The sequence below is a fragment of the Dysidea avara genome, chromosome 7 (assembly GCF_963678975.1).
Source record: "Dysidea avara chromosome 7, odDysAvar1.4, whole genome shotgun sequence".
NCBI classification, from domain to species: Eukaryota; Metazoa; Porifera; class Demospongiae; order Dictyoceratida; family Dysideidae; genus Dysidea; species Dysidea avara.
In genome coordinates this window covers 38,358,454-38,375,464 of record NC_089278.1, presented here as the reverse complement: position 1 = coordinate 38,375,464, position 17,011 = coordinate 38,358,454, and the positions used below count along the sequence as shown (strand labels likewise).

Sequence of the window (17,011 nt, the reverse complement as noted above, 5' to 3'; positions counted from 1 at the left end):
CCTAAAGTAGTAATTAACTTGTTAAAACATGGTACCAAACAAAAGATCTTGTTGATAGAAACAACTTGGTTTTTATTTGAAGTCAATAGGTCATTTCATTACAAAGGTATGATCATTTTTAAATTTACCTGCCCTCGAGGTGTGAATTACCTGTGGGCAGATAATTATATCAAATTTTGCAACTAGTAAAAATGATCATAACTTTGTAATGAAATCACCTACTGAAAACCAAACTATCAGCAAGATCTTTATTTTGGTACCATATTTTAACAAGTTAATTACTGCCTCAGGGAGTTAAAGACAAAAATGATCAATTTTCTGTACAAAAATGGCTGTAAAGGTCACCAAAGGTAAACTCAGCGATGGCACTATATCTAAAAATACATGTATTGAGTACTATTTATGTGGAAAGTTTCATGGCTTTATGAAAAAGCACATGATATTTTGGTTGTGCTGGGCCGCTATACTAATGAGTATGTGAATTAATTAGATATAGAACATTCTAGAATAGCACTAGCGGGTGTTGTAAACATTTTTGCTATTGCTGAACATTTGTTGTGCTGTTATGTTGACAGTCGTATTTATACAATACATATTAGTGAGCTAGCTCCATTTCAGTTGTAATATTATCATTTTTAATGTATACAGCGGATTTATAATCCAAAAATGTCAATTACAAATAAACAATTCTGAGTCAGTTGATATTTACAGATTTATATGATTGCAATAAAAATTTATAATGGCAAAAATAGCTATATTACATAGCAGAATAATTTACAAAGAGTTGGGAGAATGCTTGAACCATCCTTCCCTAATATGGTAGTCGAGGGGTATCCAGTTGTCATAATTCCCATTGCCATGGTAACAATGAGTAGTCAGCAGTATTAAACTGTAGAAAACAAACATGTGCAGCAAATGTCTATATTTTATAACAGGCAATTTAAAAGGTGATAATTAGTGTTGTTTTAGTTCTAAGGAACTAGAACTAAATCTAGTTTTAGTACAGCAATTTAATTCTAGTTCTAGTACACTAGAACTAAACTAAAATACTTTCAAGTTTTGGTTCAAAAACTAGAACTAAACCAAAACCTTTAAAACTTTTAGTTCAAGAACTAGAACTAACTAAAAGGTTTGTCAAGCAATCCTACATAAAGGGTGTTGTACACTATAACCACTTTACACTTTTCTTTGAAGATGGTGATGCCTGCAAATGCCTGCAAATGCTACCATAAACATTGTCAGAGGAGGTTGGACATGCACACATGAGTGCATACATTTTGTATTGAAAGTTTAACCAAGCATTCACAAAAGTTTTCACAAGTATCATTCGAGAGTGCACTTCAAGTTTAGTCTATTCTGCCGGTCAACCCCATTCAACCCCACTACTCCAGGCACGTAAATTGCTCTTGAAACCTACAGGATCACATGTGTAAGCATTCGCTGGGTGGAATCCATGTGTAATACTATAGGGACGCCCTATGTACATGTATTTAAACACAATGATTGTCGAAGAAAGCAATGTGCATGCTAACAAAGCCTCTCAGAGTATTGAAAAAGAAGAGCGGATGCTGCTAGTTTGGCCTTACAGAGAATCGAAAAGAGAATTAGAAACTCGCACACCCACCTTGCAATAAGAATTTGCTGTTCATCTTAAGAAGCACAAGGTAACATGTAGTGGGGATATTGCTAAGCATTTCTTCTATCACTTACTCCTCGTCATATATTAGAATTATGCAATAAACAGAAATAAATTTCAGAAGTGCTTGTACTGTGTCCAACCTCCTCTGAAACATTGCTATTCAGCATTAATTTTGCCTATTTAGGTTATTTAAGCTCAGTTCTATTAGAGCTTTTGTTCATTTGTGCACAATGGTAAGTGGAAATAGTGCTGAACATCAAAACACCAAATCTAAAGTTTCTGGAAGTCTAGGGGGTGCTACCAAGGTTAGTATAGGTGAAGATATCTAACACTAAAACTAACACTAACTAAAATGAAACTAATACTAACTAAAATTACAGAAATATGGGGTACCAGAACTAATACTAACTAAAACTATGGTGGAATTGGGGTACTAGAACTAGAACTAAACTAAAATGAATTTACTGTACTAAAACAACACTAGTGATAATCCTAATAAAATCACTGTTGTTGTATAAGAGGTCATTCAGTATAGAGGTGTGTATAGGGTTCACAGAAAGTGTCCTTATTAAGAGGTTACACCTATAACGTCAATTATTAATATTATATGCTCCATTGTGTACCAAACTAGCTATATGAGCAATGAGCAACCAATAACATCAAATACTTTTAGTTATGTTTTCAGGGATCTACAAGCTGGTGGGAAACTCTGAGATCAATGTAATATCAAAATGATTGTATGAAGCAGTAGCTATCACCATGTGATCTGAGGAGTTAGAAAAAAAGGACTTTCTGAGACTGACACTTTTTACATCTGAAGATTTTAAAAATTTATTCTGGCCCTAATGGCACTTTCATCCATCACACATTCTGTCTAGAAGAAAATCAACTAATACTGTTGAGAGGGGAGCCCCATCTTCAAATCCCAGACCATTACACCTCACCATAAGAAACACTACCAATAGTAGTCACTGTTCTATTAGAGCATCATAAATTATAATATGGAAGCTCGTGCGTGGTCTTGCTCCAACCAAAAGTTAGATAGGCAACTGCCTATCCAGTTCCTCTGATGCTAATTTTAACCTATTCATTGTGGTACTTTAAATGCAGACAGATATAGCTACAAGCACGGATAAACATGTTTGGTACATTAACAAAGTTCAGCCTTGCCATGAAAATTACCTCTAGAACATGATACACACTGGACAGTACATTACCTCAGTATTACTAGGATCAGTAGTAGTAGTATCCTCCATGTGTTAGATGGTCCGAGGAAGTGTGGACACTTTAGGGACTTGGAGGTAAACCATTGGCATGGTAACCACTGGGGTATGCTCCTCTCTAGCACTGACACTCTGGCTGATAACTTGTGCTACAGAGTGAAGTAGGTTATAATTTTGCACTACACAATCTGGGGGATCTCTAAATACTGCATTGGAATATCTATCATATACATGTCTCAGGTATTATATACACTACAGTTTAAATCCTTCTGGGACAGGACTACAGTAGCCCACAGGAGGCTGCACTGACCATGTCTTGTGAATAGCTATAGCTACATCATAACATACAAAGACACACACACACACGCACACACACACACACTACACACATTTAGTCTGGTCAGCTCCTGGATAGCTCCAATACTTTCCATCAAGATACGATCCTTCCTAACACATAAGAATCCCTCTAAATGATCACCATTAGGTAACTGGAGATTACCCTATACCATAAGGATCACATGACACTATCACATGACATTGCATGACTCACGTTACACTCGACAGCATCAGGGATGACCTGTTGTAGCTCTTGTGCTACAACACCAACATCACTGAGGTGATCATGTGATCCAGTCAAGGCTGTATACTCTGGTGTGTAGGAGAACTGACACACCCTCAACTGAGCAATGTTGTCTAACTGTTGAGCTGGGTCAATCTAATAACACGTTGAATTACATACAGTGCACAATATGTCGGTATGAGGTTATATGCTGAGCCATCTACACACAGATTTTGCTGGCTCATGAAATGCACAGTTTTATGACTTTTAATTTACTAGGATGAGGGCACAAGTTACGTCAAAAGAATAAATAATGAGCTGCAGGTTTGAGGCTGCTCAAAGTCCAGTCATGGATTCTTCTTCTCTTGCCATCAACTTTTCAGACAATTAGTACTTAACATATTTAACAAGCTGTTGGACCAGGTGCACTGCAGACCTTCAGTGTTTGTGCTGTGAAGCCTCTTAATAAATAAGTTTGCCAACTTGAATATTTACAGATCTATGATAGCCATTCAATTAATGCACATGTTCACAAGCTGTATGATTTGAACACTTCGCAAAATACTGGTGTACAACATTTGAAAGACATAAAAAATGAAGACATGAAATTTGTTTTCACACAAAAGGTCTAGGTATATAGACATCTGGAATATGCCACGTAAGCAAATCCAAAAATTAAGGTAGACACTACACCAACAAAAATGATACAATCTGCTCACTTGTATGATATCCTCCTTCACTCTACGATCTGATGGCTGGAGTAGTTTACCACTGACCTGTACACTGCCATGAACTGACAATGCCACTAGTGGCTTCTCTGTGTTGATACCAACTTTACCCTACAGCAGGCAAGTACCCTCAACACTTCACTGTTACACACATAATGTCTTGGACAAGATATAGCTTAACTACAAAATGTTTACTGGTTCAAAACATCCTATGTGTCACTCCATAGTACCCTTGTTTTAACCAGCCCACAATTTCTCTAGTAAGGACCACACAAACCCTATGGCCTTTCAGTAGCCAAAGCAAAATGTTACCATATATTAAAGGTTCACTGAAATGGAAAATTCACTTACCATTTAATTGTTGTTTGTATCACGCAATGCACAAAAGCACCTTTAAATGATTCAGTTATGTGATATTAGGTCACAAAGTCTAGTTATGTCATGCTGTGATGTAAGACAAAGAACCAGAAGTACTATTATTACATGGTAGATAAACAGTGAAAGTCTAATGCACAGGTGGCAATACCAACCTCTCTTTTCCAATAGTGTGAAGTACTACAGGCCAAGCTACAGGCAGCAACTCTGTTATTGTTTCCAGCAGTAATCTTGGAACACTACAAAGTTGAATTGAAGCTTACACTGTACTGAAGTCTAGGTTAGCAGTACCATGAAACAACAATGGTATCTGTGTCTATGTATGCATTCCTGAGTTGCTTCTCTGCCTGGTAGGGACACTATCTTGTGCATATCTAATATCTAGTGGTGCCATCTCGTGTTTTTCTATCTCCATCCTCTGTATTGGACTTTTTAACGTATTGAAAACACCAAGAAATAAATTTAGATGTGCTTCAACCACTGTGCTGTTGATTTATAGTCCCTTTAACAGACATTCTCAAGCGTTCTTCACCACAAGACCAGTGTAAATTCAATGACTATCTCCTGTAGGCTTGTAACTGGAAAGTTCTTACCATGTTTCAAGTTGCTGTACATGGACACTTGTGGCACCTCTTGCGTTTCTTTGTCTGATATGTCACAATACGCTAAAACGTATTATATCTACAAAACAAATCTGACTACATCACATGCACCAACCTGTCCCAATAGTAGCAAGGATTGATACAGTAATAAGTGTATTTTACCATTTCATTAAACTAACATACTGAATGATCTCTAATGGTTACCCCTAACAACTGTTAACACAGTTACCATAGCTACACTCACCATGTAACAGATACTGTTAGCACTGGCAGCTCTACCCCATAACATGTCAGTGTCATTGTCAAATGTACCCGGGTTGGAGGCCTAGTAGTACGTGATGTCACAATGAAGCCATATATGACGTATGGTACTTACTCGGACAATGATTCTCTCAGATACATGGGCAACAACAGGATAAGTGGCCCCATTGGCTGTATGTGCTATTAGTGCTACCACCAGAGAGAAGTACCTGTATACAAACAGGTTGAGTAATAAAACAAGCAGACATGGTTGAGTCTGATTACTTTTGGTCAGGGTTTGGTTTTCCTTTCTTCCTCATGTTAAACTGTGTAGTCTCACTACAGGAGGTGATAACACAATGATGTACTGGAACTACAAAGCTAATACAGTAATCATTTATATTATGTGAACAAATAATGAACATACGTACAACAGGAAAACCAATTACCGTCATGTGATCATCTGCTACAAATGATTTTGTACTTGATATACAACAAGTGTCTATACCAGCTGTGACCTTTATTTCTTTGTGTACACCAGGTCAGTGAGGTGGTGGTAAGCATGCTGCTTAAATAGTTGACTTACAGTTTGGAATCTTCACTTGAAACACAAGGTGGTGCTAGTTTAACACACAAGTTTGTAGCACTGCGCTGTACATTCAGGATATTAATAAACTGTTACTATCGGCTATACAGTTTGTTTGCTACGTATGACCATCAAAACTTTTCTGAAGTAAAACATCATTAAGACATCTTGTAGGGTTGAGGCTGTACATCTCAGCCCTAACAACTATTAACATGCAATTTTCAACCTTTTAAAAACTATACATTCATTAGCTACATAATACAAAATACGTACTCCATTCAGGTACACACAAACGCACGTACGCACTCACACACTACACACACACGCATACACTACACACACACACTACACACACTACAACACTACACACGCATACACTACACACACGCACACACACTACATACACTCATGTACACACAGACACTGCACTGGAGACACATACATATAAACTTGTGCCCAATTGTACTGTGTGGGAGTGGGAAGGTCTGCTGGACCTCCATAGCTATACAACTTCCAGGGAGAGCTGATCAGTAATGATATTACAAACAATTGTCAGCATTCTCAGAAGAGTTATTACCATCTGGTTTAACAGCAGATTAATTTTAAACATAATAAGCACCTGGGCACACAATTATGCCACACAAACACTTCACACGCACTACACTACAGAGACATACCTGAAGTGCAGTCTACCGATTGTCTTACACACTGACACATCACAGGTCAGTTCAATCCTGTAGTGCTAGTGTGACAAGTGAATACCATACCACCTCAACACTCACTCAATATCACAAAGCTTCTTCTTGCTACGGTCAACCAGAGATTGATCCAGTAGAATAATTGACATCTCTGATTCTAGCTTGATGCCATGGAGATCTAGTATGAACCGTTTGATTGGCTGGAGTCCACCATCCTGTGTAGAGGAAGAGGATGTGGCTGATTACATCACATGATCCATACCTTCATCTTAATGAAACGTGGCGTCCCATCAACTTGACATGTGACGGTCACCTGTAAAGATGATGTAACCAGATTTAAAATGAATTTGTAAAACACCACATGGTAAAATGGTTGAGCATTTAAAATGTTCTACACATTACAAATCATACAGTGACTATTTTGTTACAGTACACACTTGAAAATGATTCTTCTTCTGACACACGAAGCACTCATCAACAGGAGAATATGTGAACCCTTTGTTGGCTTCAACACGAAATGATATTGCTGGTCTGCAGGATGACATCATAATGTGGTGATGTAGTAATACTCTTGGTAATAGTAGTAGTAGCTCACATGTCCTGTAGGGTAGCATCACACATCTCATACCAGGAGTCCACCTTGTGGGCCCTCCAACTAAGGCTCTGTTGAGGAGCTGATGATCCACTGATGACGCCATTACTGCTGCTGCCAGCACCACCAGCGTCCATGAAGTCTGACTCATCTCCATCAGCTACTGAAGCTGTCTTGTCTTCTGAGTCTATAACATGAGGGGAAGTAAGGGGAGGGGAAGTAAGGGGAGGGGAAGTAAGGGGAGGGGAAGTAAGGGGAGGGGAAGTAAGGGGAGGGGAAGTAAGGGGAGGGGAAGTAAGGGGGTGAGAAGTCACTATATGATAGAGAGTTGGGCGGAACTGGAAAGCAAATATTATTTGTATAAAAGTGTTAAAACATACTGTACATCCATATAAACAACATTAGGCCATCATTACATGTTTCCTATCACTGCCCACATCAATTTTAAGTAACTGCAGCAAATTTGTCACTAGTTTGACTGGCCCAGGTTTACCAACTACGGGCATACCTACTTTACAGAACGGGACAGGACAATTCTGGAAAATGTCACACTATTATTCAGGACATGAATACAGAAGGAGGAAGTGCTCACTGATCAAAATGCATTAACTGTACACATAAAGGGTCACTAAGTGGTTGGCCACTCTTGTTACATCTTTCATATTGAATAGAGCAACCATATGCCCTAGTATGATTAATCATTTCCAACTCACATCTGTTTTTGCTGAACCTAGGGACAATATAATGATGGTCTTAGTATATTGGGCTAAAGTAACAAGTGATCTGAAATTGGTGAGCAGTTTCATGTCAATACTAACAATCTCACCATCAACATCTCCTGCAGCTTCTGACCTGTTGAGAAGAGACTCCTCACACTTTCTTTTAGCCGCCGCTGCTCGGTACACATTACTGGCTGAGCCAGTGTTGCCAGCTAAGATGGACACTTCTCGAGACGGTTGTGACTTCAGCTGGAGATTAGCAGGAGAGGAGACAGGCTGTGTCAGCTGCTGCTTTAAAGACCAAGTGGCAGATGACAGTGCTGAGGTAGTGCCTTGAATTCCACCACCACCACCAGCTGGAGGATGAACTACACTAATTTGGTTGGATGGATGGACTGCTTTAGTAGCGGCAGCAGCGGCCATGTTGGAAGCAAATGCTAGAGGTAGTGATGGGGAGGATTGCTGCCACATCAACGTTGGTGAAGATGATTGGAAGGATAATGAAGGGCTGAGCAGGTTAGGGGTCATGTATGAAGGATCATGTGATGCAGTGGGTGTGGCTTGATGATTATTGTCTGTTGATGAGGTAATCACCTTGATCACCCTGTTTCCATGGTTACCAGATGATGTCTGTCCACTGCTAGTAGTCACTGCAATAGTAAAATATGTAGTTTGTGCTTGACTTGATCAATGTAAAGTCATGAAGTGCACCTTAGCTATGTTAGGGACCTACTTGACATGGTCACTATAATGAGGTGGTCTTATTAATGAGGTCATGAAGTGCACCTTAGCTATGTTAGGGACCTACTTGAAATGGTCACTATAATGAGGTGGTCTTATTAATGAGGTCATGAAGTACACCTTAGCTATGTTTGGGACCTACTTGACATGGTCACTATAATGAGGTGGTCTTATTAATGAGGTCATAAAATATACCTTAGTTATGTTTGGGACCTACTTGACATGGTCACTATAATGAGGTGGTCTTATTAATGAGGTCATGAAGTACATCTTTACTACGAAAAGGATAAGGTCTTGCAAAGTTAATTATATGTTTCTGGTCTCCCAAAATTGACCAAGTGACTAGACTGATTTTTTCTTTTTTTGCAACTTTTTGACGTGGTACACTACATTTGACATAGCAGTACATGGAATAATAGGGAAAACAAAAAGTTAATGTACCGTATAGTGGGAATAAAGTTTGGCGAATCTCTCCATCAAAAGTAAATGGCAAAAAAAAGTTTGATGTGAATCGGCGCTGCTTCACTAATTAATTTTATTTCTTGAGCCGCATTCCAGCATTCTTCATCATGGTGACGCCACTGCGTGGACTAGCACGCTGTGAGGATGAGCAGACATAGCTTTGTTGTACAGACGATGTGATCCATGGATTCCATACTATACAAGGTGATCGTTCTTGGTAAAGAGTTGGGTACTGCATGAGAGAGCTAGAAACTGCATGGAAATGGACATGACCCGCTAGCAGTAGCTGTAGTGAATTCCTTCCATGGAGAAATACGGCAGACGCTTGCAGCGCTGACCTTTTCATCGAGCTTTTCATTTACTGCAGCAATGGTGGGCGACGGTAGCTATCACTTTACATAATGGTCCATTGGGATCCATCTCAGTCGTATAGGCTGCCTGCCTTCTGTGCAAACCCTCCAGTACCCAACTGGTAGACTTGAATAATAATAATCCAGTATAGGTTAGATTCTTTTGATGGAGTTGACTGCTCGGTTTGCCCTAGTTCTTAACAACTTGTACTTCAAGCCGATTCCCAGGACGCGTGTTTATTCCAATTCACATGATATTAAAAGTGGACAAGTGGGAAAGTTTGGGTGGTTTTAGTTTGGCGAATAGCTGGTCATTCGCCAAATTCGCCAAACTTTATCCCCGCCAAACTTTCCCGCTATACGGTATTATGAGACAAGAGTGTTTACAAGGCATGAAAACCTTAAATATAAACAACATACAATTATGATGATTGCATAATTCATTCGGCAAAAAATGACCAGGAGGGAACCAGAAACATATAATTAACTTTTCATGGCCTAATCAAAGATTATCCATTTTGTATTCTGAATGGAAAATTAAATTTCCAATTAATTTTCAATCGCCAAATGTAAAATCAAATCAATTTTTGCTAATTCTTTGATTTCGGGAAGTGAAAATGCGAACATAAGCATAGAGGACTTCTAGCATCACACTGCATGGATGTTCCAGTGTTTAGGGCAGATGTGACCATGTACATTAGGACATCCAAAGGCTTGTGTGCATGTGAAACTTAACTAGTTTTAAGGATCAACTATCACAGCATGTTTTGTTATAACTAGCACTTAATTGTAATTGTATTTGTGTGTTTATACTCCCTGTGAGGTAATAATAATGTGCAAGTTTGTGTTTTAAACTAGTGGTTGTATATCAAACAGTACAGCAGTACCATTTAAATAGGGATCCCCCAAAAATTATGCGCGCTGCCTAAAATGCCACCTTCAAAAATCATTCTAGAAACATTGAAAATCACCTTTACAGAATAATAATAGTCCATCATATATTATAAAACAAGAAACACTGATAGGCGGTCAGATATATATATTTTTTTAAATTGCTAAAATTCAAATTTTAGACTGACTGCCAGCCAGCCTATCTGACCACAGTCGCAAGCCTAGAGGCCAAATGAAGCAGCCCATAGCCACCATTTTATGCTACAATAACAAACTCACCAGTGGGATGTGCCTTTTGGGGTTCTAACGAGTTAGTGCCCTCTGCGCCTTGTCTTTTCTTTTATCTTCAATCAGGCTCATCGTCTTCTTGTTGCAATGAAACCACATCAAGGCATTAATTTTCCCTATCAACACTTTCCTTGAGCAGCATATTTAGATGTTGCATACTTAATTAAGCGCTTACACTCATTAGATACCTGTAACTTCATGATAGGTTTAATTAATGCCACAATTAGTTAACACAATCTTGGTTGATTAATAACGATCGAGTACCAAGACCATATCTCTTAACAATCTATCATGATGACACAGACAGCCTGTTATTATTGGCCTAGCTGTATTTCATAATGCTAGCACAACAAAAACATGAAATAGTGGCACACCCCCTGGCTGATTTGAGATACTCTAATACAGCAGTCACCCTAATAGAATATATATAGAATGTACAAGTTGAGCTGGATCCTGAAAAACAGCTAAAATTGAAAAGTGCATTTTTGTTCAAGAGAGTTAACATTTCAGCCAATCAGATGATTATGCACTTGTCAATTTCATGTCCCACCCCCACCCCTGGGGGTGCAGGGGTGGAGGGAATACAGGGGATTTGACAAATCGTGGTGTCAAATTCCCCACTACTGGGGCAAAATTGGCTATCAAATCCCCACTATGTCCCCACCCCCTAGTAGGGGATTTGACAACACCTCAAGGATAAACGCATATTTCATGCATGCGACTAATAATTAACCTGGTATACACCTGTAGCTAGTAAAATTATAGTGAGTACGATTTAATTGTTTAGAAATGTAACTACCGAAAATCGGTCAGTGAATTGGAGAACTGTCAATTGCCCCAGGAGTGGGGGACAAGAAGCAATGTCAAATCCCCACTTGGGGTGTGGGGACGCCCGGGGGTGGGGGGGGGGGGGGGGGGCATGAAATTGACAAGTGCATTAGTGGTGACAACAAAGTTGTCAACAACAGACACGTATGCAACAGACACGTATTGTGGCCATTTTTATACTTTTATGCCTTCCCCATAGGAAATGTATGGTGAAAATTTGATTGGCTGTAAATATTATGTCAGATTTTGAACGAAAAGATTTTAGCGGCTCAAGTGGTACTAAAAATGAGCCAAATTTCAAGATCATGTGTAATTGCATCATCCATGAGTTATTAAATGTTTTTGAGGATTCAGCTCAATGTGTACATACTATATATAGCTGTAGGCTATACCAAAAAACGACACAAACTAGTATATTAAAAATTATTAATGTAAAAATGAAGTAGGGATCCAAGCATAGTGAAACAAGAGATGAATAATAGTATTACAGCATAGCTCGGTGGGAAAATCCCTACTTTGGCATTAAACAAAATGATTGTTATAATGAGCCTTACCCGAAATTACATCACAGACATAAAAATGGCTGCTGTGTAGTGTAGGGACGTTCGGAGAAAATTTTTGAACGGTGATATCTCAGCCAAGACGGAAGATATCGAGCTCTAACCAGCAGGTATGGCGATAAACCAGCTGAAAGAATAGGAATGTAGCGTTGTTTTGAAAATCAACCGAAAATCATTTTATGTACTGTACTCATTGTAATGTCTTATAGCCATACCTGCTAGTTGGAGTTTGATATCTTCCTTCTTGGCTGAGATATCACCGTTCAAAAATTTTCATCCCATAGTCGCCCATACAAATTTTACAAATGTCCCCACACTACAGTGGCCATTTTTATGTCTGTGACATAATTTCGGATAAAGCTCATATATATGCCAATGTAGAGATTTTCCCACCAAGATATGCTGTAATACCATCATTTATCTCTTGTTTCCAGGGGCGGAGGAAACACCTTTATTTAAGGGGGGCTGGGGGACTAGTTTGGTGATGCTGTAAGTCGAAGACAAAAAAAAAAGAAGCAAAAAAAAGGAAAGGTAACTACTACCTGCTGACGATAGCTGCCCTCCACCAACTATATCTCCTTATTTATAACTACATACGTAGCTTGCTACACTGTTCCTCTAAAGAATAGTATGACTGCTCTATTAGAGTATCTCAATCTTCACTACTCTATTAGAGTATCTTGAATTATTGATGGTATTGAGCTAGGCTCTCAATGACAGCTACAGAAAATTTTAGGGCTCTCCATAATCTTTTTGACAGGGGCGACAGCCCCCCCCCCCCCCCCCCCCCCTCTCCGCCGCCCCTGCTTATTTCATTACTTTTTATCACTTGGATCACAACTTCATTTTTAAATTAATAATTTTTATATACTAGTTTTTAGTATAGTGTAGTCAGGACCACATAAACACCACAGAACTATACTGTACAGTTCCACACTCACCTCCTCCTTCATTGTTAAACTGTTCCTTCACTTGCTGATGGTACATCTTAGTACTTGTCACTAACTACTTCTCTATATAATGCCTCTCATGACAACACCTATAGCTACATTATGACCACATAACACATTATGGTGGACACTACACACAATGCCAAAACAGGATTACCTCTACTAAGTAAGTAACTGTCACTCTGATGTATATCTTTGTATATCTCTGCCATATATCTATATTTAGACATAACAAGGTATTAACTCTACGAGCCAAAAAAACCAAAAAGATGATACCAAAGTATCGAAAATACCAAATATAGTACGTCAAGGAATTACTGTAGATTTTAGTGGCAACAAATTATTCTGCATGTTTACAGTATAGGGTAGCTGAGCCAATTTACTCAATACCTTTCCTATATTGAATTTTTGTACATTGTTCATTCAAGGGGAATACCTATATTTAGTAACAGAGGTATTACACTTAAAATAAGGTTCTTGCAGAGCTCTACCTAGGATAGATGACCTGTATTTTATACCACCGTCAGAATTATCAAGCTACATACAACCGTCAGAATTATCAAGCTACATACAACAGGTAGGTGGTGTCTACATTAAAGTGTATTACATCACACATGTAACCTTGCTATACAGGTGACCACAAAAACACACAAAAAACATTTCAACTGTTTGTTTCAACAAACCCTGTATGCAATACTGTATAAGACTCATTAACAAGACCACCTCATTATAGTGAACAAGTACCAAACATAGCTAAGGTGTATTTTATGACCTCATTACTAAGACCACCTCATTATAGTGACCATGTCAAGTAGGTCCCAAACATAGCTAACGTGTATTTTATGACCTCATTACTAAGACCACCTCATTATAGTGACCATGTCAAGTAGGTCCCAAACATAGCTAACGTGTATTTTATGACCTCATTACTAAGACCACCTCATTATAGTGACCATGTCAAGTAGGTCCCAAACATAGCTAACGTGTATTTTATGACCTCATTACTAAGACCACCTCATTATAGTGACCATGTCAAGTAGGTCCCAAACATAGCCAGGGTGTACTTCATGACCTCATTAATAAGACCACCTCATTATAGTGACCATGTCAAGTAGGTCCCAAACATAGCTAGGGTGTACTTCATGACCTCATTAATAAGACCACCTCATTATAGTGACCATGTCAAGTAGGTCCCAAACATAGCTAAGGTGTACTTCATGACCTCATTAATAAGACCACCTCATTATAGTGACCATGTCAAGTAGGTCCCAAACATAGCTAAGGTGTACTTCATGACCTCATTAATAAGACCACCTCATTATAGTGACCATGTCAAATAGGTCCCAAACATAGCTAAGGTGTACTTCATGACCTCATTAATAAGACCACCTCATTATAGTGACCATGTCAAGTAGGTCCCAAACATAGCTAAGGTGTACTTCATGACCTCATTAATAAGACCACCTCATTATAGTGACCATGTCAAATAGGTCCCAAACATAGCTAAGGTGTACTTCATGACCTCATTAATAAGACCACCTCATTATAGTGACCATGTCAAATAGGTCCCAAACATAGCTAAGGTGTACTTCATGACCTCATTAATAAGACCACCTCATTATAGTGACCATGTCAAATAGGTCCCAAACATAGCTAAGGTGTATTTCATGACCTCATTAATAAGACCACCTCATTATAGTGACCATGTCAAGTAGGTCCCAAACATAGCTAAGGTGTACTTCATGACCTCATTAATAAGACCACCTCATTATAGTGACCATGTCAAGTAGGTCCCAAACATAGCTAAGGTGTATTTCATGACCTCATTAATAAGACCACCTCATTATAGTGACCATGTCAAGTAGGTCCCAAACATAGCTAAGGTGTATTTCGTGACCTCATTAATAAGACCACCTCATTATAGTGACCATGTCAAATAGGTCCCAAACATAGCTAAGGTGTACTTCATGACCTCATTAATAAGACCACCTCATTATAGTGACTATGTCCAGTAGGTCCCAAACATAGCTAAGGTGTACTTCATGACCTCATTAATAAGACCCCCTCATTATAGTGACCCTGTCAAGTACAGCAGATCTCAAACACGAACATGCTTGGTCCTATCATCGTTAAACCATGCCTACTCCCAAGTTTACCAGTGGGTGGGAGAATTCTCAATCAAACTCATCTCTAAGGTAGAGGTATTTATTTACACAATTTGCAAGTGTAGAAATCGTTGCTAACAACTTCTGAGCCACTGCAAACACTATGGACTGTACTATAGGGACAATAGAATGCATAATCCCAATCTCTGCATAAGTGGAACCATAGACACTTATGCACCCTCTCTAGGTGGTGAGTGTATAACATGTATATTTTAGTGTTCATGAATTATAGTCCCCCATCCCCATTACCTGATTGTATTACATAGTACACACACTGGAGGGAGGGAGAGGGAGGCACACCGATCTACTATGTTAGTCTAAAGGCTAAGGACACTCTTTGGTAATATTTTTTTACAGTGCATCGTGCGAGTGGGCGGGTCATTACATAGCACATAGCTAGATATAGGCTTTTTTCATACCTCAACTCTCTGTATAATTAGCTAACTTGGATAACTCCACATATAATGCGGTATCCTAACAACCATATAGCTACAATTCTGGTCTACTTCAGATGTATACCTACATATGGTCATCCTTTGTGACAGTTCACTGAGTTCAAGTCAAAGTTTCAATTTCTTAATAGTAAAATACACTGGTGTGTTCACTGCATACTTCTCTTGGCTACAAAAAACTGAACTGCACAATCTCAAGATTTGGTTAATCAGATCAAATAGTGAGTAATTTTTAATAACGGGAGGGGGGAGGGTGTACATGCAGGCACTGATGAAAAACAGAAAGTGGCCTAATGGTGTGTACATTTTTTTCCTACAGCTTGTGTAAGACATGCCAATGGTCCATTGTGTACTGTTGGTGGCTGCCCTTTTACTTGTGTATTGTATCAGATGAGAACCCATACAGGTAGCTATGATAGTAATGTACAGTCCAAAGTGTTCCCCAGTGTTGGTAGGGTTGCTGGTGACACTTCACAGCCATTAAGCTAACAACTAACAGACACCCAGATGCTAGCTAGAGTAGAGGTGTGTACTCTTCCCGCCTTATCTCATGTATCTGGAGAAGGGTCTACGACAATACATGGTTAGCCGCTAGGCGGCTCGTACGTAGGCTGGCCAACGTGTGAACTAGCCCGTGAAACACGATATGTTTAGTGATCATCACGAAATACTAACTTGCACACTCAACACATACACACTCATACTACACAATACAGTAACGTTCTCACTTTAGCTGATGCTACGTACAACGCGACATTTCCTCAATGCTAGACTATAAAACTCAATACCACAATAGATTATAACTTGATAGATTAGCTCAGTACCACAATCGATTGTATTCTCAGTATCCTCTTACGAGCTCTTCAATAATCTGAGAGTGTCGGTGTGAAAAATCTTCTTTTTTTTTCAGTGTGAAACTCAATTTTTATTTTATTTATGCTATTGATAGAGTAGTTATGAGACATAACTTTATGATGCATACTGTTCCAAAGGGAAATAGCTAGTTTCAGCCTTCAAAATTTAAGGCACACATAATGTATCTATCCTGATATCTATGTGTGGTATTTAATCTCAATCATCATCTGAGCGGAATAATACACAGTAGCTAGCTAGCTAGAGCATGGCATGCCGGGTCAATGACCCAATTATTGGATTTTGGCCGGGATGGGTTATGAGACACACATTTATCATTTGTAAATGCAAAAGGAAGTCACCCAAAGCATTGAAACTTGAGATGTAGTTACAGTCACTACTGCTCTATCTCAGAGATGCCAACCTCACAACAATTTTAGGAGTGAGACCTCAAACACTACCCCGGCAGCAATGTGGGCTAGCAGTTCCAGGATTTTGGTAGTGAAGACCA

At 38.9% G+C, this 17,011-nt stretch overlaps 1 protein-coding gene across 3 annotated transcripts; it reads right to left on the bottom strand.

Annotated features, from left to right (window-relative positions):
• Window positions 1-614: 614 nt before the first annotated feature.
• Window positions 615-16,457, bottom strand: LOC136261280 (myelin regulatory factor-like). 3 transcript variants are annotated; one of them, XM_066055255.1, is made up of 17 exons: window positions 16,377-16,457; window positions 13,189-13,247; window positions 13,023-13,126; window positions 8,069-8,611; window positions 7,246-7,429; window positions 7,088-7,181; window positions 6,913-6,963; window positions 6,735-6,865; window positions 6,630-6,686; window positions 5,652-5,705; window positions 5,503-5,596; window positions 5,371-5,451; window positions 4,141-4,260; window positions 3,413-3,577; window positions 3,252-3,362; window positions 2,857-3,011; window positions 615-889 (listed from the first exon to the last, which is right to left on the bottom strand). In XM_066055255.1, exons 3-17 carry the CDS (start codon window positions 13,066-13,068, stop codon window positions 775-777), a joined length of 2,001 nt encoding a protein of 666 aa, XP_065911327.1. In that variant the 5' UTR covers window positions 13,069-13,126; window positions 13,189-13,247; window positions 16,377-16,457; the 3' UTR covers window positions 615-774. The 3 variants fall into 3 exon arrangements, with proteins under 3 accessions (XP_065911327.1, XP_065911328.1, XP_065911329.1); XM_066055256.1 differs by lacking the exon at window positions 13,189-13,247 and having other exon boundaries at window positions 16,377-16,449; XM_066055257.1 differs by lacking the exons at window positions 13,023-13,126; window positions 13,189-13,247; window positions 16,377-16,457 and having other exon boundaries at window positions 8,095-8,294.
• Window positions 16,458-17,011: the final 554 nt, after the last annotated feature.